The sequence below is a fragment of the Chelonoidis abingdonii genome, chromosome 11 (assembly GCF_003597395.2).
Source record: "Chelonoidis abingdonii isolate Lonesome George chromosome 11, CheloAbing_2.0, whole genome shotgun sequence".
In the NCBI taxonomy this organism is placed as follows: Eukaryota; Metazoa; Chordata; order Testudines; family Testudinidae; genus Chelonoidis; species Chelonoidis abingdonii.
In genome coordinates, this window is record NC_133779.1 from 18,792,102 (window position 1) to 18,819,755 (window position 27,654).

Consider the following 27,654-nt stretch of genomic DNA (forward strand, 5'->3'; position numbering starts at 1 on the left):
CCCCACTCCCCACAGCACCCCCTGCTGGGAGAGGCTGGGGCTTTAGCAGCCGGGAGCTCCCCCCACAACCTGCATTCCTGCCCTGCTCCCCACAGAGACCCTGTGCCCCTTCTCCAGCCGCTCGCTGTCCTTCCCCCCAACTGTCCCCACTCCAGGTCCCCATACACAGCCCCCTAACCTCCCTTCCCATCTCACGGCCTCTGACTCAGGACCCCTTTCCCCGGCACAGTGCCCCCAAGCACTGCCCCTCCCAACTCAAGGGCTCCCAAGACACAGATCCCCATTGTCCCCCCACCCATTCAGGAAACCCTCCTCCCCCCCACAGCCGCACAGCCCCCACATTCCCCTCCCCCAAACAGCCCCCACTGCCCCACACATCTGTCTCCCTGCCCCTCAGACAGAGCTCCCTGGCCTCCCCACCACAGCTCCCCGTCCTCAGCCCTCTCCCTCCTTATCGACCCCCCATACACCACATACACAGCCCCTACCCCTTTCCTCTCCCCACAGCCGCCATGACACCGTAACTCATGGCCCCCTCCCCCACACGCACAGACGCTTTACCACTCCAACACAGCTCTGCCCCTCCCCGCACACACCCCTCGCCAGGGATTGACCCCAAAGCTGCATTAACCCGACCCCTTATACCACCAGGCGAGTTAATCTGACCAGATGAGAGACAATCCCCACCAACCCAACACTAAGGGAGGTGGTGCTGATCAAGGGTGAAAGCAGCCTGATTTTCCCCCACACCCGGACCTCTAATCCATCCATGGGGGTAACTTTATAACTCCCCGCCATAACCCCCTCAGCTGTCCCCCTGGAGGGAAGTTGGGGGGGATATTGAGCTAGAAGCACCTGAGAAGGATCTGAGTGGGGGTGATGGAGGTGGGATAACGGGATAGGATGGGCCCCTGGGTACTGAGCGGGGTGATGGAGGCAGATACCGGGGTAGATGGGCCCCTGGGTCCTGAGCGGGGGTGATGGAGGCAGGATACCGGGGTAAGTCATGGGCCCCTGGGTCTGAGCGGGTGGATGGGGAAAGCAGGATACCGGGGTAAGATGGGCCCTGGGTCCTGAGGCGCGGGTGATGGAAGGCAGGATACCGGGGTAGATGGGCCCCTGGGTCTGAGCGGGGGTGATGGAGGCGGATACCAGGGTAGATAGGGGGCTGATGAGGGCACAGCGTAGTGAAGTGGGGCAAATCGTAACCAGTAGTACAGCCTGCCCCGCATGTGGGGCAGTGCCACCGGCTGGTTTGACCCTAGGGAAGGCAAACTGAGGTCCACCAGAAAACTCCTCACTCCTGTCAACAGCAACCAACAAACAGCCTCCCACGACCGCCGGCCTGCCGTCCCCGCCACCTGCCCGGGCCCGCCGCCACCTTCTTGGCCCGCCCTCGTTACACTCCCACGGCGAATCTGATCGGGCTACGGCCTGCTCATCAGATCTGCGCCGCAGCGCCCGCTCTGACTGCGGGGACAGCGACCCAACCCCCCGCAGCACGGCCGCCCCGTTTCGGCATGTGCGGGGGGCGAACCTGTGTCGGAATCGAGGCCCCCCGCCCGTCCCAGCACTCACGGGCGGGAGGAGCCTCGGCGCCGAGACCCCCGGGTGAACATCGTCTGGTGACGCAGCAACCGGCACCGAGGCACCAGCGCCCCCCACGACTGCTGCGCCCCCGCCCCCCCGCAGCTTACCCAGACCGCTTGATATTATCAGGAACATCCCAATATTAGGGGCTTTGTCTTATATAGGATCTTATTACTCCGCCCCCTCTCTTGGACCCGCCCCCAGGCTCCTCCCCTGTCCTCACGCTCCACCTCCGGCCCCTCCTCCCCCTAACTCGTGCCCTCCCCCCCGCTTCCTCCCTCTGCTGCACCCCTCCCTGCTCCCCGTCGCTTGTCCCGCTCCCGGCGGCCCCCCGTCCCTTGGGTGCTGGGGGGTAACATGGGTCCTGTAACACGTGCCCTTGGCCACCTGCAGCCCCCAGGCCCCCCATAGCTCTACCCCTGCCCCCATTCCGACCCAGAGCCCCCCCCCAACACCAGGGACTCCTAGGTTCTCCCCAGCTGGGAGGGGTATGGGGTCTAGTGATTAGAGCAGAGGGGGCTGGGACCCAGGACTCCTGGGTTCTGTGCCTGGCTCTGGGAGGGCAGTGGGGGCTGGTGGTTAGAGCAGGGGGGGCTGGGAGCCAGGACTCCTGGGTTCTCTCCCTAGCTCTGGAGGGCAGTGGGGTCTAGTGGGGAGGGGGGCTAGGAGCCAGGTCTCCTTGTATTTCTGGCTGGAAGGTGATTAGTTCTGACCTGGCCTGTGTGTCTAAAATGAGTTTGCTGGATCTCAGCCCCATTCCTCCCAATGAGGGCGGCTTTGGGGGCCGGGGTGCTGGGATATAGAACCCAGACATCCGGGGCTCAGCCTCTGTGGCGCCTGTCGCTCCCCCCAAGCTGCAACATGGACCCTTCCCTCCTCCTCCTCGGGCTTTATAGAGCCTGTCCTTATCTGTGGGCCTGGGCGGCTCCGTTATGGGGTGGGGCTGGCTAGAGGGGGCCCAGGCAGCCTCTCAGGGGTGTCAGTCAGTGCTGGTTGTTCGTCCTCAGTGCAGGGCAACAGGTAACGAGGGGGGTCATCTGGCTTGTGGGGGGATGGGGTGGTTAGGGAGGACTGGGGACTGCTGGGGGGATAAATGGGGGACTCAGCTGGGGGGGGCGGTTAGGGGGAAGGGGCGGCTGAGGAGGGCACACTTTGGGGAGACCCAGTGAAGGCTGGAGGGGTTGTGGGGGTCTGCTGGGGGGTCCAGACAGCCTGTGGATGTCAGCAGCCCAGAGACACCATACCTCAGCCCCATGGCTTCACCCCTCAAGCATGTTAGGGGGCCCTGCCCCTAGAGGGGGCACCGGCTCTGATCTCGCCCCACAGCAACGGCGGGGGGGCTGGCTCATGGTGGGGCAGGGAACAGGGCCTGGGTGGTGCTGCCCCCATAAAATCCCCTGGGCATTTGGGGCGTCATTCTTCTAGGGCCTCCCCTGTCCATCCGTCGCCCCCCTACTGCAAGCCCACCCATCCCCCGCAGCTGCAATGGGTGGGACCCCTCCATGGCTCTTATCAGCCTCCAACAGACACGGCGCCGCCCTGCTCCGGGGTGTCCGAATGTCACACAACCTCGCACTCGGTCCATAAAGACAGACGGGATGAGGGATGGAGACAGGTCCCATACACCTGCTTGCACCCACCCTGCAATCCCCCTCGGTGGATGATCCCCTCCCCACCTATCCCCTCTGGGATGGGGGTGGGGATCACTCATTCGAGAAGGGTCTGCATGGGGGCACTCGGGGGGCTGGTCTGCTGGAAGGCATTGATTTCTGCCTGCCTGGATCTGTGGGCAGACAGGTGCTTACCGATGTGGCTGTACTGAGCCAAGGTGTCCCCCCGCTTCCCATTTTCAGATTTGCCCCCTGTCAGAAAAAATCCAGGAGGGGCAAATTTGGCCAATAGACCAATCGCATGCTTCAGGGCTCCCCAGGCTCAGGAAGGAGGTTCTCCAACACCACCGTTCTCCTCCAGGCACAACTGGCCAGCTGTATCTGCATCTTCCCCCCTCCCCTGAAGAGCTGGTGGGGTTGGCGTGCTGCGGGACAGGGGTCCCGGACTCCTGGGTTCCTCACGCCCATTCTCTCTCCTGGGCAGCACCACAATCCGGCACGATGGCTTCCATCCTCCAGCGCTGCCCCTTCCTGACCCGGGACCCCAGCGTCTTCTTGCTCAAAGCTCGCCCCCTGCTGGTGAGCAGCGCCCAGCGATGTCCTGTCATGGTGGCCCGGACCCTGATGGGCTCCTCCCCAGACCCGCAGAGGGGGACGGACAACCCCATCCCACTTGGTAAGCAGTGGTGGGGCTGGGAGCCAGGACTCCTGGGTTCTCTCCCTGGCTCTGGGAGGGGAGTGGGGTCTAGTGGTTAGAGCAGGGGGGAGGAGGAGCTGGGAGCCAGGACTTCTGGGTTCCATCCCTTTGGTTTGGCTGTCTCTCCCCAGCAGCAGGATCTGTCCCCCAGGAGTCAGAGACCCCAAAAGCAGCCTCCAACCCTTCCCAGACCCACTGCCCCTTCATGGAGTCAGAGGTGCGGGTTGGACAGAGCCGGATCGTTCAGCGCGCCGGGCCAGAGGTGCAGGAGGATGTGAAGGTCTACAAGGCAGGTGAGGACTGCTCTGACCTCATGGGAGAACCCAGGAGTCCTGGCTCCCAGCCCCCTCTACTCTAACCACCAGACCCCACTCCCCTCCCAGAGCTGGGGAGAGAACCCAGGAGTCCTGGCTCCCAGCCCCCTGGCTCTAGACCACCAGCCCCCACTCCCCTCCCAGAGCTGGGGAGAGAACCCAGGAGTCCTGACTCCCAGCCCCCCTGCTCTAACCCACTCACCCCCATCTCTGTGCCCCTCCAGACCCCCTCAGCTCTCTGCTCCTCGAGGTCCAGTCCAGCCTCCGGAAGAAATTCCTGGGCCGTGACGGGCTGGGGCCTGATGCCCGGCTCCTCCCCACCCACCTGCTCCAGGACAATCTGCCAGGTGAGGCCTGACGCTGGGTGACAGACTCAGAGAATCTCAGGATTGGAAGGGACCTCGAGAGGTTCTAGTCCAGCCCCCTGCTCATGGGATAAAAAGGAAGGTCCTTTCATGGACTGAGAACTGGTTAAAAGACAGGGAACAAAGAGTAGGAATTAATGGTATATTCTCAGAATGGAGATGGGTAACTAGTGATGTTCCCCAAGGGTCAGTCCTAGGACCAATCCTATTCAATTTATTCGTAAAATGATTTGGAGAGAGGGGTGAACAGTGAGGTGGCAGATGATACTAAACTACGGGGAAAAAGGAAAAAAAGGAAAGATATAGAGGCCTTAACTATTCATGGAGGTTAGCCATAAATCCGGGTGAACTAAACTACTCAAGATAGTTAAGACCAAAGCAGATTTGAAGAACTCAAAAACAGATCTCACAAATCTAAGTACTCGGCACAAAATGCAAATTAATTAATTGATAATAAAGCTAAGGCACTATGGAAAAAAAAACCCCAACTATAAATACAATATGATGGGGCTAATTAGTACGACGAAGTCATGAAAAAATCTTGCTCACGTGGATAGTTCTCTGAAGACTCCAACGCAGTGTGCAGCGTGTCAAAAAGGCAAACAAGTTTAGGACTCATAAAAGGGATAGAGATAAGGACTGAGAATATCTTATTGTCCTCTATAAATCCAGGACGCCCATCTGGGATACGTGTACACAATGTGTTCTCCTCACCTCAAAAAAATCTCTGCACTAGAAGCTGCAGAAAAGGTAACTTAAAATATTAGGTGGGAACGGGTCCATATGAGAAAGGATTAAAGATTAGACTCTCCAGCTGGGAAAAGAGGAGCTGAAGGAGATAAGATGAATAAATGCTTTGGGTGTATGATAATATCATGACTCCGTGTGCAGAAAGTGTGAATAATGGATAAAGTTAATTTACTTTATCCCATAATACAAGAAACTAGAAGTCACCACAAATGAAATTAAATAGAGCAAAGCAGGTTAAATAACATCAAAGGTAAGTCTTCTTCACGCAGCATCACAGTCAAATCCTGTGGCCCAACTCCCTGACTGCGAGGTTCTGAAGGCGTGACTATAACAGACTCAACACCACGCCAGAACGAATAAAATTACAATGAGACGTCTAGTACCATAAATTGGCTCAAGTAACCACCGGCGTGAAGGATATGCCGTGTGTACCTAATATCCACACACACACGCACACGCACCGCACAACTGCACATACCACACACCCCCACACACACACACACACTATACCATAACTCATCCCCCCCCACACACACTTATACCTAATACACACACACCACACACACCACACACATCACACCATACCTATATACCTACACACACACAACCACACCCACACAACACACAATACCTAATACCTACACACACACACACACACACCACACGTATACCTAATACCCACCACACACACTCAAGTTACATTAACCTAATACCCACACACACACACACACACACACTATACCTAATACACACCCACACACAACCACACACACACACACACACTATACTAATACCCAGACCCACACCCACACCCACCCACACACACACACACTATACCTAACCTACACACACACACACACACACACACATACTGATACCATACCTATCACTTACCTTATACATACATTACCTACACACACACACACACACACACACTATACCAATATCTACAACACACACACACACACACACACACACACACACACACGCACACTATACCTAATACCTACCCCACTCCCCCCACCCCATCAGATGTTCTGAGCGCTGCATGATTCCTGGACACAGCTTAGTTCTGAGTGGCTGAGTTTGCAGCTTGGTTCGTAGCTTGTGTGCGGTAACTGGCCAGGAAAGCGCGGGCCGCAAGGACGAGCTGGGTCTCTGCTTCCATGTTGGCAGCAGAATGTTAACTCTCCAAAGTCTCCATCTCACCCATTCCTTTTTGTGGGCGTTAGTCTCTAATACCAGAGTCTATAGGTCTTGTTGTGCTCACTGCCTCTGGGTTTGGTGGGTTGATCACCTGTCAATTGCAGCAGCTACTGTCATCCAGTGGACGCTGTGTTATCTTCCCTTCTGTATGGTAGCTATATTCGTGTTGGATGTAGTGGACTCTGCTTCTTTGTTAGGGCTCTTGTCTGACAAGACTCAGACACAGTGGTTTGAACTCTGTTTCTATCGAGACAGGGCTGGGCTGAAGTTGATTCAGTCAGACATCTAAGCTAAAACTTAATGGATCAGCAGAGCGTTTGCAAAAAGGAGGGGTTGAGGAAGCTTTACGAAATGGAGTGAATATGTTAAACAGGGTGGATCCGAATTGGCAAACTGGCGCAATACATTACACGCGTATTGAAGGACAGTGAACAGAAGTTACAGGAGCAGGCTGACCGTGAATCCCTGGTCCACCCTTAAAAAAAAAAAAACAAGAGCAGCCTTGTGAATGCAGTGCAACAGAGTATGACATAAGTAGGCAACGAGGCGTGATGCGAATGGGTGCCCCGGCGGGGCCAGTGAACCATCGAACACCGAACCAGCTCATCAATGTAAATGCACTGGAAAAAGCGAATGTGTAATGAACAGTATGAGCAGAAGTTACAATGTAGACATGTTAACACTGAAAATATTTGAAACAGCATGAAACATAAAAGTAGCCAATGTAAGGCATAGTAGCTAATGTGAAATGATGGAGCAGTGAAACAGAAAGTACAAATGTAAAGCAACGTGTACGTGTGAGCAGTCCGGTAAAAAGAGAAGTTACAGGGATTGTCGACACGCGATGTAAAACTCAGTAGATGACCCTTTAACAGTGATACATGACCACGTCTACAAGTGTAGGCACCGGTGTAGCTGAATGGGCTCAAGCATCTGACACTGTGAACACAGAAACGTTACCAATGTAGACATGTTATCTGCAATGGCCAGTGAGAACACCAGTGAACAAAGAAATGTTTATAATGTGTATGTGTGCTGCGATGTCATGAATGTTGTAGATAGAGTGGAACAAAGTTACAATGTACGGCACGTTGTAGTCTGATCCTTCGTGCACAAGCAAGTACAATTTGTAGACAGCAGTTACAAGCCTGTTCTGAATGTGGTGTAAGCAGTAACTAATTACAGAGTGTATGGGCACTGACTCAAACCCCCCTCCAGTGAATGAAGAGTGAACAGCTGAACAGAAGTTATGTAACGTAGGCACGGTTATGGTGAATGATGGAACAGTGCAGACAAGAAAGATACTAACAACGATTAAGGCCAAACAGTAATGAAATAAAAATGTCCAAGTGACCAACACCCCACCAGGTTACAAGGTAGCACGCCCGTTTTATAATGAACTTGCCGGCACAAGCAGTGAACAAGAAGTACATAGAATGTAGGGCCCACGAGTTAGCTGAATGTTTGAACAGGTAACAGAAAGTTATAATATAGCACGTTGTAGTGAAATGTTTTGACAAGTGAAACAGAAAAATACAACGTATGCACGTGCTTAGAGCATGAATCGTGGTTAACAGTGAAGCAGCAAGTTTTATAAGCTAGTAAGGCATGTTAGTGTATACTGCAACCCAAAAATAGTTTGAACAGTGAACGAGAAGTGTACACGTAGTACAGCCACAATGTAGTATGTGAAACAAGGAGAAGATTAGCAAAAATGTCGACCACAATGGTGTAGGTGAAAGATGGTGAACAGAATTACAATGTGACACGTAAGGTAGTGGAATGATGACGCATATGTGAACGAAGGTATATGTGCACACAGAGAGAAAGATGACTAAGCTGCATGTTATGGTAACGTAAATGGAAGTTACAAAGTGTAAGCGACGATATAGGTGAAATGTAAACCAAAATGTACCAAGCCGTCCGAACACGATGTAAGTGAATGAGTAGTAGAACGAAAGTATAATATAAGGCGACTTGGTGCTAGACAGAATAGGCGGTGATCAGGTGTACCAGCACCACCTATCCGACAGGGTGGGCAGGGGTATGAATATGGAGCAGCTGTGCTAACTGCAGGAAAGCTACTTACAATGGTAGCACCCGCATGATAACGCCGCGAATGCGTGGCCACAGTAGAAAACAAAAGAATAATCCAAAATAAGAGCACACTGTATGTAATACCCCCGCTAGAACACACCAAGTATACAAATTTTAGGGCAGCCTTGTGGTGAAGGAGGCCTCTGTTCCCAACATCCTTGGACGTGTACGACATTCCACAGAGATTTGGGGGCTCTATACATAGAAACTCCCGCCGCAAGCTTACTACCCTAAGCTGGTCTCTGATCTCGCTCCACTCCAACACCAATATCAGTGCTAAGTACCACTGAACCCCCACAAAATCGTCCAGGCAGAGGATAAAAAAACAAAGTTAAAGTCAGGAAACCCGGTGAAACGGGTGAAAACCTGCCCCTCTTAAGATCCAGATACGCCCCTCTCCAGTCATCCAACATCACTACTCAAATCTCCCCGGAAAGAACAAGATTCCACTCCCCCTTGTCTCACCTAAAGCTTATATCTGATATTCCACTAGCTCTCGCGTCTCCTCGGCGTGACGCCTGGGCGACACGCAAAACGATACCTTAAACTCCTCTATACAAAACAGAGAGCAATAACCTGCACCCTAGCGATGTATATACAAAACACGCAATAAACGCCTAAATGAAGAGATTTGTAATCCTCATCCATTCCTCGTGAGCAGTGAACAGAAGTTACAATGTAGGCACGTGTAGTGAATGGTAAAGAGAAGTTACAGTGTCGACACGTGTAGTGAATGGTGAACAGTGAACAGAAGTTACAATGTAGGCACGTGTAGTGAATGGTGAACAGTGAACAGAAGTTACAATGTAGACATGTGTACTGAATGGTGAACAGTGAACAGAAGTTTAAATGTAGGCACGTGTAATGAATTGTGAGCAGTGAACAGAAGTTACAATGTAGGCACGTGTAGTGAATGGTGAACAGAAGTTACAATGTAGACACGTGTAGTGAATGGTGAACAGTGAACAGAAGTTACAATGTAGGCACGTGTAGTGAATGGTGAACAGTGAACAGAAGTTACAATGTAGGCACGTGTAGTGAATGGTGAACAGTGAACAGAAGTTATAACGTAGGCACGTGTAGTGAATGGTGAACAGTGAACAGAAGTTACAACGTAGGCACATGTAATGAATTATGAACAGTGAACAGAAGGTACAATGTAGGCACGTGTAATGAATGGTGAACAGTGAACAGAAGTTAGAATGTAGGCACGTGTAGTGAATGGTGAACAGTTAACAGAAGTTATAATATAGGCACGTGTAGTGAATGGTGAACAGTGAACAGAAGTTACAACGTAGGCACGTGTAATGAATGGTGAACAGTGAACAGAAGTTTAAATGTAGGCATGTGTAGTGAATGGTGAACAGTGAACAGAAGTTACAGTGTAGCCACGTGTAGTGAATGGTGAACAGAAGTTACAATGTCGACATGTGTAGTGAATGGTGAACAGAAGTTACAATGTAGACACGTGTAGTGAATGGTGAGCAGTGAACGGAAGGTATAGTGTAGGCACGTGTAGCGAATGGTGAACAGTGAATGGAAGTTACAATGTAGGCACGTGTAGTGAATGGTGAACAGAAGTTACAATGTCGACACGTGTAGTGAATGGTGAACAGAAGTTACAATGTAGACACGTGTAGTGAATGGTGAGCAGTGAACAGAAGTTACAGTGTAGGCAGGTGTAGTGAATGGTGAGCAGTGAACGGAAGTTACAATGTAGGCACGTGTAGCGAATGGTGAACAGTGAACAGAAGTTACAATGTAGGCACATGTAGTGAATGGTGAACAGAAGTTACAATGTAGGTGTGGTAAAGCCTCTGTCCCAAATCTGGACCTTAGCATCCAAAATTTGGGGGCTTAACATGAAACTCCCCCCAAGCTTATACCCAGCTTGGCTCTGATCTCGCTGCCACCAACCAGGATTCAGTGCCTGGTACACTGAAGCCCCCCCAAAATCGTCCCTGGGGACCCCCCAAGATATCCATAACCCCGGGTCTCCTATCTCAAACGGGAAAACAAGTTTCCTCCCACCTTGTCTCCTCGTTATCTGAGATCCCAAGCTCCTCTCCTGGGTGAGACCTGGGCGATGCAGTACTTAACTCCTTGATACAAACAAGAGGCCAAAGCAACGCTCCCTAAGGCGATGTATTCAAACCTAGTAAAGCTAACATGAAAATTTCCAACTCCCCCTTCCCTGTAAGCCTAACCAGAGAAAAACAAAAACCTCAACCAGGTTTAAAAAGAAACTTTATATAAAAGAAAGAAAATACAGAAAAATAATAACCCACTGCATTAAGATGTCATTACAGGCTCTGCTTATAAGAATTAGGAATACACAGTCTGATTCAAAAAATAGCCAATTTAAACCCAGTCCAGCAATTACACACATTAAAATACAACTTACAAATAAACCTATTGCTTTCCTTAACTACACTTGTAAAGAAGAGTAGAAGAAGCTTGGAGATAGAAGGAAGATGCTCTCACCACAGCGGGAGAAACAAAAGACTCAGAGTCCCCAATTCCCGCCCCTGACTTTTAAAAAAATCCAGTTCTCTATTGGTCCTCTGGTCAGGTGTTTGGTTCCCTTTGTTCACTCCTTCTCAGGTAAAAAAAATTAACCCTTACCTAATCTACTTATGACAGTAGGGCACGTGTAGTGAATGGTGAAACAGTGAACAGAAGTTACAATGTAGGCACGTGTAGTGAATGGTGAATGGAAGTTACAATGTAGGCATGTGTAGCGAATGGTGAACAGTGAACAGAAGTTACAATGTAGGCACTGTAGTGAATGGTGAACGAAGTTACAATGTAGGCACGTGTAGCGAATGGTGAACAGTGAACAGAAGTTACATATGTAGGCACTTAGCGAATGGTGAGCAGTGAACAGAAGTTACAATGTAGGCAACGTGTAGTGAAATGGTGAACAGTGAACAGAAGGTACAATGTAGCACATGTTGCAAATGTTGAAACAGAAGTTACAATGTAGAACACGTGTAGTGAATGGTGAACAGTGAACAGAAAGTAAAATGTAGCACGTGAAGTGAATGTGAACAGAGAACAGAAGGTACGAATGTAGCACGTGTAGTGAATGGTGAGCAGTGAAGCAGAAAAAGTTACAATGTAAGCACGTTTAGTGAATGGTGAACAGAAGTTACAATGTCAACACGTGTTAGTGAATGGTGAACAGAGTACAATGTAGAGCATGTGTAGTGATGGTGAGCAGTGAACGAAGTTACAATGTAGGCACGTGTAGCGAATGGTGAGTGGTGAACAGAAGTTACAGTGTAGACATGTGTAGTGAATGGTGAACAGAAGTTACCATGTAGGCACGTGGAGCGAATGGTGAACAGTGAACAGAAGGTACATGTAGGCACATGTAGTGAATGGTGAACAGTGAACAGAAGTTACAATGTAGGCACGTGTAACTGAATGGGAACAGAAGTTACAATGTAGACACGTAGTGAAATGGTGAACAGAAGTACAATGTAGGCACGTGTAGTGAATTGTGATCAGAGACAGAAGTTACAATGTAGACACGTGTAGGAAAGGTGAACAGAAACAAGAAAGTTACAATGTAGGCACGTAGGGGACTGGTGAACAGAGAAGTTACAATAGTGAAGCATGCAAGTCCAGTGATTTAAGCAGACTTGGACGCTAGTGAAATGTTCAAGGGCAGCTGACTGAACAGCTCAGGCTCTGAACCAGCATACTCATTTGTCAATTAGCCAGGTCTTGGGGGAACCGGTTCCATGAATGAACCTTGTTTTCATTCCTAAAATTGGCTTAGTGAAGTTACGTGAATAAATGAACAGTTAAAAACAATTCATTCATCAGTTCTACACCCTCCTAGGGAAACAGTGTTTCCTGATATCCAAACCTAGACTCCCCACTGCAACTTGAGCGCATCGCTCCTTGTTCTGTCATCTGCCACCACTGAGAACAGCCGACCTCCATCCTCTCTGGAACCCTTCAGCTGATTGAAGACAGCCGTCAAATCCCCCTCATTGTCTCATAACACTACCAGGCCCAGAAGTGACATCCCCCCCCCCCATAGTGCAGGCAAGAACATCCCCCCTGCTAAATAATCCTGGAGTGAGATCCCTTCGGAAAAACCAACCAGCTTGACTGCGACCCAGTAAAGGTTTAGGGACACCTGGAGCATGGGGTTGCTTCTGGCCCATCCTGGCTACCAGCCATTGCTGGGTCTCGCCTCCAGGAACTCTCTCCAACCCACTTATAGTTCTGGCTCACAAACATCCTGCAGCAGGGAGTCCCGCAGGTCGCCGGCGCCCGCAGTGAAGACCTCGGCCTGTGTGTCTGCGGAGAAAACCTGCTGCCTCTTGATTTCGTGGGGGACTCCTGACCTTGTGTTACGGGAAGGGGTGAATGACGCCCCCTGTTCCCTCTCTCTCTGCACAGGTCCCGAGTTCAGAGCCCGTGTTCACCTCCTGCCTCTGCGGCTCTTTTCCGAGCTGAACTTTCAGTCTCCCGCGGTGGCTCCTCGCAGCCCCTGATCCGTTTCCTGGCCGCTCCTCTGCACCATTTACACCCAATTGAAATAGAGCATCTGATTACCCCAGAGCCTTTGCGGTCGCAGACCGACAGCAGGTCCTGTGGGAGTGGGAGGACTGATTCAGAGGGCCCTCCCACGCCCAGCTGCTGTGCTCCCCCCACCCACACTGCGACTGCACAACCCCCTGCTCTGTGCCAGGCCCCCACCCACATGCTAACTGTGCAAACCTCCTTGCTCTGTGCCCTCTGCGCCCCTCACTGACACGCACTACCCCTCCTGATGCAAGGCCCCCTCTCGCGTTGGCCCCTCTCACTCACTGCCTGCGAGGTGAGAACCAAAGCATGCAGTCTAGTGAACGCAGCGGGAAAAAATTCGCACACACACCACAACAAAACTCCCGAAGGCCCTACGTCTGCGCCTGCCCTAGCTGAGGTGAGACCGTTGAGGGGAAGCGAGAAACCGGCTGCGAGAAGAGACGCCTGTGTCTGGGGGGAAGCGAAGAGGGGAAACCCTGTGTCTGGGGGAAGCGAGGAGGGAACCCCTGGTCTGGGGGGGAGCGAGAGGGACCACAGAGGGAATCTCCTGTGTCTGGGGTGAAGGCAAGGGGGCAACTGCTTTGTCTTACTGGGAGGTCTCCGTCTCAACCCTGTCTGTGCCCCCCCCAGGAATCCGAGCTTTTTCTCATTAATGTATCCTCTGGAGGGGCGGCTGAGGCCAAGCGCCGAGGATCACACTATCGGCGTCTTCAAGACGGTGACACGCCGCGGCAAGACGCATTACACCCTTCGCACTCCGGACAAGAGGATCCCAGCGGCTCCGAGGTCGTCGGTCTGGTGCAGCAACTGACTACCTGGCCATGAGAGCCACCACCACGGTGCTGCAGGCTGCCATGTGAGAGGGTGCCCCCTCACTCTGACACCGCAGCCCGCTGCCAGCCGGCCCTGGACAACAAGCCAGCTCACCCACAAACAGGCCCGTGCCCTGGTGCAAACCTCACTCCGACATACACGGAGCCCTGATACCTAGCCCTGGCTCCCCCAGCCTGCCGGTGCCACCACTCCTGACCCACAGCCCTCCAAGCCCGGCCCTGGGCTCCCACAACAGCCCTGCGGTGACTGCCTCACTCCCACACCGAGCCCCTGCTCACCGGCCAGCCCTGGGCTCCCCCAGCCCTGCTGGTGCCCGCTCACAACTGACAACCCAGCCCTGCTGCAGCCCAGCCCTGGGCCCCCCCAGCACCTGCCTGGGTGCCCCTCAGCAAACTGACCTCACTAGCCCCGTCTAGCCCGCCCTGGGCTCACCCCCAGCTTCTGCCCGTGCCTCTCACTCCGACCCACAGCCCCTTCTAGCACAAGCCTCTGGGCTCCCCCGCAAGGGCCCTGCCAGTGCCGCCTCACTCCTGACATTCAACCACCCATTGGCGCCCACGCCGATACAAGATACTCCCCAAACGAAACCCAGGACTAAAAGAGCAGATGAATTAAACAAAGGAAGTAGAAACGCAATACAACACCAGCCGAACATAAAGAATAACAGCCACACCATACACCCGCCCAAAAGAAAAAACAAAGAAAAGTAACGACCCCAACTCAACACCCACATATACAGAAATCACCCCACCATCCAACAAACCCTTCCAGATTAAAGAAATTGAAGTCCAGTATAACAAACAGACTAAACCAAAAACTAACGTCAAACTTACAAAAACAAGCTCCTCACCCTGTACACAGTGGGTCAGGAATAGAACACAGATCCCCACTCTGAAAGAATGAAACACAAATCCTTAAATTAGCCAGTCGCGGGTGATCTGATCACTCGCAAACTACAAACTTGCCACAGAGATAACGTAAGAACTAATACGGGTGCAACTGAAACGACAACAGTAATATAAATAAATCTTGGAAAGATTGAACATGAGCCAAAAAAGGGACAAATCTCTCCTCTCTCCACATTCTCTGAGCAAAATCAATTACAGTAAAGGGAGCGCAGAAAAAAAAACAATTGGAATGACAAATGAGTAACATCGGGGGCACCATTAAAGCACCAGTAATTGGGCAGAGGCGTCTCTACAAGACTGGAGCAAGCTCAAAATAAAGGCATCGGGGGGAAGCGTCCTAAGGTTCCGCGCCCCCCAGCATACACAAATAAGCATCGGTAACCACAGGCAAGGGCAACACTCACAGTGCGGTTCCGCACTGCCCCCCCGTTAAAGTACAGAATCGCCAACCGCCACTAAACAGGCAAGAACTGGGAAAAAAAAATAAACACCGCCTACCGTACAGAAGCACTACTCACAACAGCATCTATACCTCTGACCTGAATATTAGACAACAACGCTCCCTTTTGGCCCCCCCCCCCCAAAGTATTAAAAGGCCCGCTTCCAAGCAGCCCTGATAGTGACGTATTGCCGTCCATTTGGGGGAACAATCTCATAACAGACACCCCAACAGGATACGATCCAGTACCTCCGTAGACCACAGACGCACACAACCGAACTGCAGGATCGTGATGTACCTGCAGTCACGAGGACGCTATGCACCGTGCGAAGTACAAACAAGAATAAATCAAAGTCCGGCTCTGCCACAGTGCACGAGTGAAGTGTCAGACGAACACAAGACACGGAAGCCTGAGCCAAACATGAATCATCCACAAGTGCCTAACCCAGGATTTGATGATTAAGCGCGCACTACCACTGCTGAGGTGGAGTACAGCGAAATCGGATTAAAACCCGTAATTGAAAAAAAAACGTGTTGATGAAACATTTTCCCAAAATTAACTCGGATAATTAAAATAACATATGGACCACGCCTAAGAAGAAAAATGAGCAATTTCAATGAAAACAGTGGACATCAGCAAAAGAGTAAGTGCCTATAATGAGCCACATCACAAAGTCTCTCACTTCGGGGTAATTGCATTCTAGGAGATGCTTCTAAACTGTATAGGTGAATTGAGGTATCAAAACTGAATAAATATTAACCACCAACAAGCAACTGAAAACAAAGCTTTGAACAGAAATAAGAACCGCTGCCGTGTACAAATACGTGTCCGTAACCTGATACGAAAAAAATCACAGAGCTGTGGCAACCAAAGCAAACAACCCTTGAACATCCCCCGCCCAAACCAAACGACCCCACAAACTATTAAATCCCGACGAGAACTAAAAAAAGCACATGCATAAACCAAAAGGTCATCTGCGATTCCATGAAAAGGACTGTAGGCGAGTCCACTCCGCCGTTAAAATTCCCAAAACACGACGAGCGCAATTCGCCAGCTGAAGCGATAAAAGTAACCACTAGTGCCAGCAACGATAACTAATTAAGGCACTGAGAAAAGACAGTAAATTTAAAATAAAAAAGAAGCAGGCATACAACCCAATCTTAAATAAAGCAAAACGAAAACGACTTGATAAAGTTACATTCGCAAAGCCTCGAACAAATAACACCGCAACTGGAGAAAGAAATGGCATAGCCTGAGGAAAAGCATACCTAGTTTTTGAGGCAACATCTGCCCGCATTGAGAGCCCATTCATGTGATAATATTAGTACAGTGATCCCAATTTTAAGAGGCACCGATTTAAGTTAGTGTGCATACTGGACGTACGACCCAAAAACCAGACAAGGCCCTGAGGGAGAAAGACTCGGGCCGAAGGACCAATCCAGCACAAAGCAGCGATGCGAGAAAGGCAGATTCCTGAAGTGATCCACCATTCACGAGGTCATGTGAAGACAGCCTTTGGTAGACGGACCTGAAAACAAACAAGAAACCATCCGAAAACGTGAACTTGAAGACCCAACTACAATCTTGAAATTCTGATCGCAAAGACAGTCAGAAGAAGAGCGTTGACCAGATAAGCAGTAAAGAAGCAGGCAAGACCAAGGAGCAAGTGTGAAAATGGAGGAAAGAAAGAAGCCTATATAAAGCCCAAAATTCGGGACTTGTCCCATAAACGACATGGGCACCGACCCAACAATGATTCTTTGCACAAAAGCCGCACCACTGACTGCAAAAGCAATACAAAAAAATAATTACACACACAACACACATACACATATACAGAAATCACCATGTAAGTAAACATTGACAGAAATAAGCCTGAAGATGAGCCATGTGTATTTTATTAGTTAAGTTTTACATCTATTAGGTGCATAGCCGCAAAAAGACAATGCACATCCAACCAAGAATCAACAAAAGCAACAAAAAAACAGCCCCTTCTAATTATTGCAAGTTAGGTCTTGTAGGAAAGTTTGTAAAAACGCTGTATAGCGCGAAACTACACGTAAGTGGTTGCGCAGGCATAGAGTGACGGAAAAAGCTGTCGAAAAATCGCGTAGTCGGAACCATACAAAGGCTGGGAAGAAGGCAGCTCCCAGCCGGTTTTGAAGTGAAGCTATTACAGAGTTTTAATGGGGAAAATGAGCACAACTTTTGGAAAGTACAGAGAGTATTTTTAAAGGGAAATATAAAGCGCTGAACGTCAGTGAAAGGAAACAAAAAAAATTGAAGCAGAGCATGACTCCGCACGCAACAAAACAAAATTAGATAGGAAACTGCAGAAACCCAAATCACGTAGGAAATTAGCATTCATGAAGAAAAACGAGGGCCAAATAATCTAAATGATAGTGACTTCATCTAAATATCCCCAATATGCTACAAAGGCTCACCAATAGGTGGAGAAATGACACAAGAACCACTCTAGCAAGAACCAAAGGTCATAAAAAAGGGTAAGGAACTCAGGCCTTCACATAGTTCGCGAAGTTGCAACAAGATATAACGCACGTGAGGGTTAGAGGAACATCAGCAACACCAACAGCAACTGATGTCACTGGGCCATCTAGGGCTGAGAACCCCTTCTCGAGATAAAGGAGGAAGGTCTCAACATCTGCAGGATCAAGCATGAGCTCTCGAAAATTACTCAAAAACATGAATAATGATTACATAGCCATATACTATAATGACCATTTATTCAATACTACTAAACGGACAGTTCTGACGGACCTACAATGTTCCCATAAAACTTAAAACCTCTTGAAAACAAATGTAATGCGAACTGTTCGGCAATCTTTTCATGAAAGTGCGGGATCAATGTCGACAACAAATTTGAATAAACAATTATCATAAGAAAAGTACTAAGAACGAAGGTTTAAGTCAAAATAAAATTGACAACTGTCAGCATGACAAGACATTTTCTAACATCTAAAATCTTCGTGCTGCTGCTGTGGCAAAGATGCATCTGAAGAAAAAAACTAAAGTGCAAGATGCCAACGTTCAAAGAAGCTAATTGTATATGATCGAACCCACAAAAGTTTCATGTTAAATAAATAAAAACTGTTTTTCACAAAACCAGTGACAATCTCGACAAGCAAGCTAGGAGTCGCGAAGAGTTGGATAGTGAAAGAAGCGAACCATTACCTGGGTTAGAGGAAAATCCACTTCCACACGATGAAGGACCTCCTGTAATAAATATTTTCGGTCACATCGGCGTAAAACATGATCAACCACACACCACGGAACTGTATATAGATACCAAGGTATAGGAACCACAGAAAGACCAGACGCACGCGAGCTCGACAGAACACAGAACAAGAAGTCCGCCAAAGAGCTTGCCAAACAGCATTTTCCTCTCGTCGATATTGCCATCATCATTTGAACACTTGCAATCAGATTAACCAGAACCACGGGGAAAAGAGACGAGTAAAGAAAAATTAAAAAAGAACAAATCAAATATTTAGAACCCGACCACTAAGAACCTTTAAGGTTGCAATAAAACATGAACATTCACCACCTAGCAGTCCACCATTGGATAACACAAGCCTGCTAAAATATAAATATCCTAGAAGCATATAGTATAAGGAGAAACCATATGCTGGGAAGTTAAAGGACGTGAAATTCCTTACGACCACAACGAAAAAGAAGAGATTAAAGAAGCAAGCCAACGGAGGAATAATAAGAATATGGGGAGTCAAATGCAGAACACAACTAATGCCAGCCACGAGTAATAGTACACTAATCCATGTTCTTTGAAAATCCCCAGCCAAGTCTTGGCAGTGTGTTAGCTAACCCATAAGGACCAGTCCCGGTCTCCTGAAGCAATAAAATAATAAATTAAGTGGTAAAAACTCCTATAGAAGTCAAAAAACCGCATGATTTAATTATAAGAATCTAAGACTCTGCAAGATATTCTAAGACAAGACACTGAGAACACAAAACATTATCAAGAATAATAGAGAAACCAATACATGTGAAAATACCAAGAAACAATATTAAACCAACTTCAATAATTAATATGAAGAGCTATAGAATCCCCATGGCAAGAGGCCCAAGGCTAGAGACTGAGAATTAAACAGGTCCTGCCAAGTTGATACAAGGAAGGGAGGTTAAGTAAAGAGCAATGCATGCGCACAAGGCTGACCTACGTGGCAGCCCATAACTACATGTTACAACATACACAGGAGATGACCCTCCCTAAGAGATACTTTTTAAAGCAAACACTGGAAACATTACGAAATGAAAAGTCAAGAAAACCAATCCTGGATGAAAGGATCAGTCAAAGCGAACGTCCAACGGGCCACAAGATAAACATATTGTGAGTCAAGAAAAAAGCCACTAAGAAAAAATATTATGGAACAGAAGAAGGGTACGCGAAAGGCATTAACAACCAGCCATATACAAACTTCAGCTACACAGAAAATTGAGGCATAAACCAGTCAGATTCCCATTCCGCATACCCAACTAGAACCTAACCCAAACAAAAGAGGTATGATCGATAAGCATTAACAAGACCACGACGAGACTCACAGCCATGCACCGTGAAAACCAGTAGCGGAAAGAAGTAATGTTGAGTTAGTGAAAGCAGCTCATGCCGAGCTCTCCACTGCGTAGTACAGATATACACGCAGTTCCAGACCCAATAACAGAGAAAGAGTGTAGTTTCCCCATTCAGCATAGAAAACACAGGAGTCAAATACTCAAAGGTTAAACCAAACTAACCCAGATGATAGTACATTCGTGTTATCACGTACGGGAAAAGATAGACCAGAATTGCTACCCTTAGAGGGAGAAAGTCACCATAACAGTAGCATAACTGCCACGGCTTGCCGTTCTCCAACATAGATGCTGCCCTGTAAAATACCAGAATCAGACGCGTCGAAGCACGCAGTCTAGTGATCCCAATAAAGTACCAGGAATCAGACCTGTTGCTTGCCATAGACTGTAGGGAACCTGAGCAAGATTTCAAACCCTGGCCAGTTTCCCTTGGTAAAATGGAAAATAATAATACCTCCATGTTATAACATACGGAATAGAGACTAGAAAACTAGAAGTCTGAGAACGAAAAATGAAAATCTCTGAACGAAGCAGATACAGATAAAAATGTGAGACATGCAATGGCAAAATTTGTGTGGTGGAAGTACAAATAAAATTGGTCCTGGCCATCTTGTAGATGAAGGAAATCACGGAGTTTGCGTTCAAACCAAGTAAATGAATCAATGGACTTGCACAGCTTAAGAACAAAATAAGCATACAGAATACGTAAGTAAGACCGAACAGCAGCCATTACCATTCAATCTGAGAAGGAGCCAAAAACGGTGAAAGGCAAAAAATAATAACTGTCCGATGAACACTAAACTGTATGATGACAAGACTAGAGACGTTAAATGTGCAGGTATGCTTGCGATTACAAAATCACACCTAAAGACACACTGACCAGAACATATGGAAAATTAATGTCACTCCCAAAGAAGAAGGGAAAACACTGTCAAACAAAAGCAAATCTGTCAGAACAATTAGACAAGAGTATAATAGGAAGAGACAGCCTGAGCCTACCAAAAAGAACAGAGTACTGGCACCATAGACACAAATACAGCAAACTCGGAAGCACAGCCACTTCTCGGACTAAATGAAACACAGAAAGATATAGACATACAAGAAACATAAAAGGGATTAGCACCAACAGAAGATCCAATCAAATGAGAGACACATCAGAGGAAGAAAAAAAACTTGGAAGAAATCCATAAAGAGAATAACAAGGAATCAATAGACCCCACAAACAACAAGGAGAGAGAAAAGAAGATCAACTAATGAACATTCCTAGTAAGTCTCCCACAACCTTCTAGTCAACTAATTATCACAATCAAAATTTTTTCCCCTCTGATGAAGCTCATCCAAGATACCTTCCTGAGCTATCACCTCAATCCTGTAGAAAATCACCACGGGTTCCATCTACGCATCCGAAAAGGACTGCATTCACGTGAAAACAACCTGGGAATAAATTTGTCCCTAAGGCCACAAGACCCGTCTTGCGGATACAGACTAAATGCGCACCTGAAACTCACAATAAATTCCGCCTGATATTCTCTGAAAAACAAGATGTGCTTGAAACAAAGTGACCCCCACCTCCTAAAAGGGATGAACAATACCCCCTAGCAGTAGTCCAGGTCCTCACTAATGATTGGTATCCAAAAAAGCAAGAAAAAAAGCAATGGAAACCCCCCAAAGGCACATAAACTCACACATACAAGATCACTAAGCACTCATGCTACAGATTTCTAAGTACGATCAAGAGGATCTTAAATAGGCCTAAACAGATGGTATCACCCTCCACACCTCACAAGAATTGCAAATGAAGTACTAATGGATCACATCATATACAATATCACGACGCAAGTGCTCTAAAAGCGATCAAAGTCCACAATTGGATCTCATTCCTAAAACGCGTAACAGCCCAAACCCATGATTACAACATCAAACACAAGAAAAGAGCCAGACAAATTAATCATATACCCACAACAACAAAATCTGCACCCGAACATTAACACTAATCATCCTACATCTCAGTCCTCAGAGAATTAATACTTCACCCCCACACTCAAACCACCAAATACATCCACACCAAACAGAGTAAAGATCCCAGACAACAAAGGGAAAACGGCACAGAGAGTGAAAAGCCCAAGGCACACACAATCATGCATACCAACCAGTCTACATCCTGGACTTAATAGGAAAACAACAAAGAGCGAAGCCTATCAACCACATCCAACAGTCAGACAAGCGGCAGCATCTTAACCAGAGAAAGGGACAAGACAGCCTACATCGTACAGAGGATAACCTGCGGGAACTCGTGCCTCACCGCGAAGAAAGTAGACAATACACAAGACTCCCCCAGTACATAGAAAACCACAGAAAGACCAACAGCCTGGAGAGTAAATCATAGAACTTGAATCACCCGTTCATCCGAAGAGAAACAAGACACTCTATCAGAGACTCGGAAACGCAGATACGTACAAACAGAGGAAGAGCCCACAGACTAACTTCAAACGGAACTAAAACAGTACATTCTAAAGATGACAATCAAATCAAACGCCGGGATCGCCAGGAAGATCAGTAAATATGTACAAATAAAAGAACCTCTCCGACTGATAATCAAGAAGGATAACAAGACGGGAGAAGAATGGTAAAAGGGAGACAATCAAATCTGGAAAGCAAGTGTAAAATGATCAACTGGAGCCTAACGTGCCCACGCACGTACAACCTATCGTTAAATCAAACTATTTTCTTAGAATGCTTCTTCTGACCACACAAATAGTAACCAAAATGTGGCACCACTGACATCAGATGAAAATCCGGGCACTCAACAAGGTGAATAACGCATTCATAATATGTATAGCATTAAAAAGTAACCATCCTAAGAAAGCCATCCTCCCTGAATATTAAAACTTAAGGCCTGGCCAGAAGCAGAACCCTAAAAACGCAGAAACATTGAAACAACCTTAACTTACACCAACACTCGACCCAAACGTCTGGAAACAGACCAATGCAATACCAACCACCCAAGGACATGGGAACACGGATCAACAGCACAAAAAAATAAGAACTATGAATGTTAAATATGAAAAAAACTACACAACGTATGCAACCTATAAAACGATAGAAATGAATGACTCATTCCTGTCTTAAACCTAACATCCCTCAGAAAAGTCATAAACATTAAGATAAACAAAGCTATTAGACATACAAATTTAAAACCAACTCTATTATTTAAAATTGCACGTCAAAACCCCGACAGGAACGGATCCTAGGCAGGAACACAAACACACAACCAAAAATAGGGCCAAAATACGGGAATTCAGAAAGAAAAAAATGGAAAAAATAATCTCAACGATACAATACATAAATGGACTAGGCTGGTTCAGCATAAAATCCCCCTAATTCCATAATCCATAGTGGCTAGAAAAAGAAAATTCACATTCCAATCAATATAGGGAAAGAATTCCAACAGAACCAATACAACATTCACAGAACATAGTTCATTCCCATTACATACATAAGACTCAAAAGAATTTACGAATTACAAAGAGCATAAAAGCATACCATGACCTGCTAGTAGATGCAGCACATGTTAAAACAAACACTAAAAAGGGCTAATGATCAAGACCTTCGAATATGCAGTGTTCCTACATTATATTAAACTCGTGCTCTTATTCCCACAGGATTCGTTACAAGACAAGTATCAAACGTACCAAATCAGAAAGAGAGAAAAGCCTACCGGCAAACCTGGAGCAGGCATTCTGTCCGTACAGAGCCAAGCATAGCATCCTGTCTTTGGACTGGCCAAACAGCAAAACAAAAAATAACCGACTTTGGAATAGGTAAAAGCCCAAAGGAAACAAGAAAAAAGATAAAAAAACATCAATGCCAAATGGAACGATCCTCTAAGAACCGACACACCCATAAACTGTTCCTAAGTCCTACAAAAATCTCTAGCAAACATACTAAAGCAAACAAACAAGTCACGGATAATGGAGCCACAAACAGGATTAATAATTATTTACAATGAAAACGTGGGCTAAAACATATACAAAAATCAGCCTTAAACATGACCCTCTAGAAACAAGGTATTATCATCAATACATTGGCCACGACCAAACAGCCACAGAAGAATAGATGAAAAAATACTACGTCAAATCTAATGCAAAACAACTGAAATATAATGAAATAAAAAAAAGTCAGTCAGATACGTATAAAAATGAAAACCACGCATGGAAAACAAATGAAAAAAGGTACGACAAAATCCAAAACTTACATAAACATCAACGAAAAAACAGTCAGCAAACACAAAGCTCTAAGGCAGCATATAACAAAGGAAGAAGGAAAACAGCAAAACTGTGCTCAATCAAGAACAGCATAATAAAGATGAAAAATGGCACCAGTTAGCAGGAAATCAAACATGTATATAGACGCTTCAGAAGCAGCAAACGACCTGCAAGATTGAACCCCACTCGCTAGACTCAACAAAGAGTACAGCAAGATGCCCCAAGTAAGAACAAGTCAGGATGCTGCGAACAGTCCACATCATAAACCCACCATACAGCGTTAACAACATACCTGACAACCCACAGAAATAAAGTGAAAGACGACAAATCCATCACCCTATAATTGACCAATAACAGCCCAGAGCGGTCCCGTCAGTCTAAACAGATTGTTAGCCATTGGAAACAGGACATTAAATAAACATAACATAAGAAATATTCACCCAAATATCCATGAATCAATAAAACAATCTACAGGAACGCAAGTCTCAAATCCCACTAATCCTGAAACAGACAAGCAAGCTCCTCACATTCCATCTGTCATTCACACCGACCAGAAGCGAAATCTCATTTAAAAATGAAAAAAACGGAAGACCCAAAAGGGTAGCCACATCCGCACCTACAAACACTGAACAAAGCTCAACACCACAAACGAGACCTGAAGCCCTTTCGAAACTGGTTGGCAGCACAAAACAGCACCGACTACCCAACCAGACTCAGTCACACACACCAGGGGGCAGCAAAACACCCACATACTAAGTTCTAACACAACACACATTACAAACCATTCATCACACAAAACCAAAACATGCAAAATAGAAAGGCGTGGCTTTGGATCCGACCATGAGAAAATCGCACTGCGGACATGCCAACCAACAAAATAAAAACACACCTAAAATAAAAACAAAAAACAAACACACAATGCACCCAACCTATCTACAACGTCACGGGACAATTATATCATAGAATTATTTTGGTAAACATTAAGACATTGGCTGCAACAGCAAGCTGTCGAAGCGCCTCAAAACATGGCTGATAGGGATCAGATTCCATTTAGACATCCCGAATCTGGTCTTCTTATAGGGCAACCCCACCCACCCAATACACCCCTCCCGACCGACCAACTGCCAAACTACCGCACAACAACGCCACCCTCGCCACCGCAAAAAACAAAATTACATGACATACAACACACTTCAAAAATGGCCACAAACTCCCATCCACACAGCTACCCACAAAGAACCCCGAAGCGACCACTCAGAACGCCATCCACCATCGCAAGGGGCCCTCAACCCAAATCAATCCTCAACCACCCCGTGGGACGGCCAATACAACACAAACAACGACCATAAATAAAGGGACTACTACAAAATAACATCACAGAAAAGCAACTCAATGACCAGAATGCGCCAATCCAAACAGTGCTACGTACTAGGCTAACAGAAAACATTCTCACCAGCATCACAACGCGAAACCGGAAAATTATTTAATCTACAAAGCAGTCGGTCATTAATAAAACCGAAGGCTCATAAGCAGCGCTAAAACCTTAAACGCTAAAAAGCAATACATCTACGCCATAACCTAGCCACGACAAGGAAGACAGCACTTGCAGTAAGGAACAAATCAAACAGGACGAGACATAGCAAACACCCATATATCAGGAACAATAACGAACCCAGACTTCAGAAATACCTATAAAACCTCAACCAGAAATAAAAAAATATTGGGGGCAGTATGGGCGGAGATGTACAAGGGTCTTTTGCTTAGGCCAACAGATTGTGCTCCATAAAGCCCAGATAAAAAGACACAAACATTTAACCACACAAAGCACTGCTAACACGTCCAAAAGAAGAATCAAGAGCACAACGAGCTAAAATATAGCAATCAACTGGGGAATAAACCCCAATCCAACTTAACAAAAATCCATAGAAATCAATAAGCCACCCCAGAAGCACAGCTAAATAGGATTGTGTCTCAAATAGAACACTAACCATGGAGGAGACCAAGTTAAAAGAAAATCAGAAGCAAATTAGCAACTAGGCCCTACACAATCTGAAGCCGGAATAAAAAAATCCAGTCCACACAACCAATCGTGCAAGTAAGGCCAATCCATTCGTACCCAACCCACAATGATAGCGCTAAATCGAGACACAATCCGTAAGGCACGTGAGAAACAGTGCCCAGACAACCAGAACCCTGCCGTCGACAACACCCAACTCCGACCTACCAGTGCAAAAAGCCAGGAATTGAACATCCTGTTTGGCACACCCACCCACAGGACCAAAGCACAGTCACATCACAGCGACCACAAGCCCACCCAAAATCAGCCAGGAAGACTCAGAGGTAAAGAGACGGACGACACATTTGGGAAAACTACAACCCTCCAAAAAAGAACGCAAAAACTAACAAAGCTGCAGGCCAGGAAAGAAGACACCTAGGACACAGACAGTGAATAAACAAGGACTCAGGCATAAAGAAAAACAGAGACATGAGATTCAAGACCCAAAAGGCTGCACCAACGCACTGCTCTGCAGTACACGTAGCACGGGAGACAAGTGACGGCACAACACAACCAGAAAACCTGAGAATGCCCCACAGCACTGGAGATAACCCAAGAACCCCACAGACCGGGGAGGGCGGGAACCTGGACAGCTCCACAGCACCCTCTGATAGCAGCCCAGACGGCGAGCACAACCAAAACGCAAGAACACACACCGAAGGAAACACTCGAAATAAAATAGAAAAGCAAATAACCGGGGTACGGGAAACTACCCTTCGGAATCGCCAAAGCAAAATCAAGAGAGAGAGGGAGACTGCCATACCATATATCGCAACTGACTACAACAACTCACAAAAATAAATTTGCAGCACAGCAAAAAACATTACAGAATCATCCTAACTCAGCCCCCTCCAAAAGTCGAAGACAGTGCAGAGTTCACCCACGCAACCAACAATGCAGAAGCCGCAATCAAAACAACAAAAACCGTCCAAACGGCGCATCCACACTAATAACCTTCCGGTACACAATAGGTATGAGCACACAGTATTCGAACGAACCCGGTAATGTATAAACTAAACAAAATAGGCACAAACAACGATTCTACTAAGAATAAAGAGGAATCAAAATGGATACAACAGAGCTGAAGTGAATAGGAGAAGTGAACGATGCCAGTATCTACGTCCGATTTCTTTGGGACAAAACATAAGGAAATGCCCACGAAGAGTTCATAGCACTCCCCTACAAAAGCATTTCCATCAATGCATCCACCTCAATTTCACAAACAAATTCCAAAAAAGCCTGACCAAACCCCAGAAGATGTCAAACTCAATCCACAGAACAGGCGGATCAAAAAACATGAAACTTGCACCCCTGGACCGCCCAGACCCCCGAGTGCCAACAAATACTACCAGAAAAGAGTGCCGACAAG

General features: G+C 47.2%; 1 protein-coding gene across 1 annotated transcript in view; it reads left to right on the forward strand.

Moving 5' to 3' along the window:
• Positions 1-2,580: 2,580 nt before the first annotated feature.
• ALAS2 (5'-aminolevulinate synthase 2) overlaps positions 2,581-27,654 on the forward strand; it is a 36,614-nt gene continuing 11,540 nt past the window's right edge. The window contains 4 exon segments of the mRNA XM_075071292.1: positions 2,581-2,610; positions 3,562-3,876; positions 4,029-4,190; positions 4,436-4,558. Coding sequence (XP_074927393.1) covers positions 3,702-3,876; positions 4,029-4,190; positions 4,436-4,558 — 460 coding nt within the window. The 5' untranslated portion in view covers positions 2,581-2,610; positions 3,562-3,701.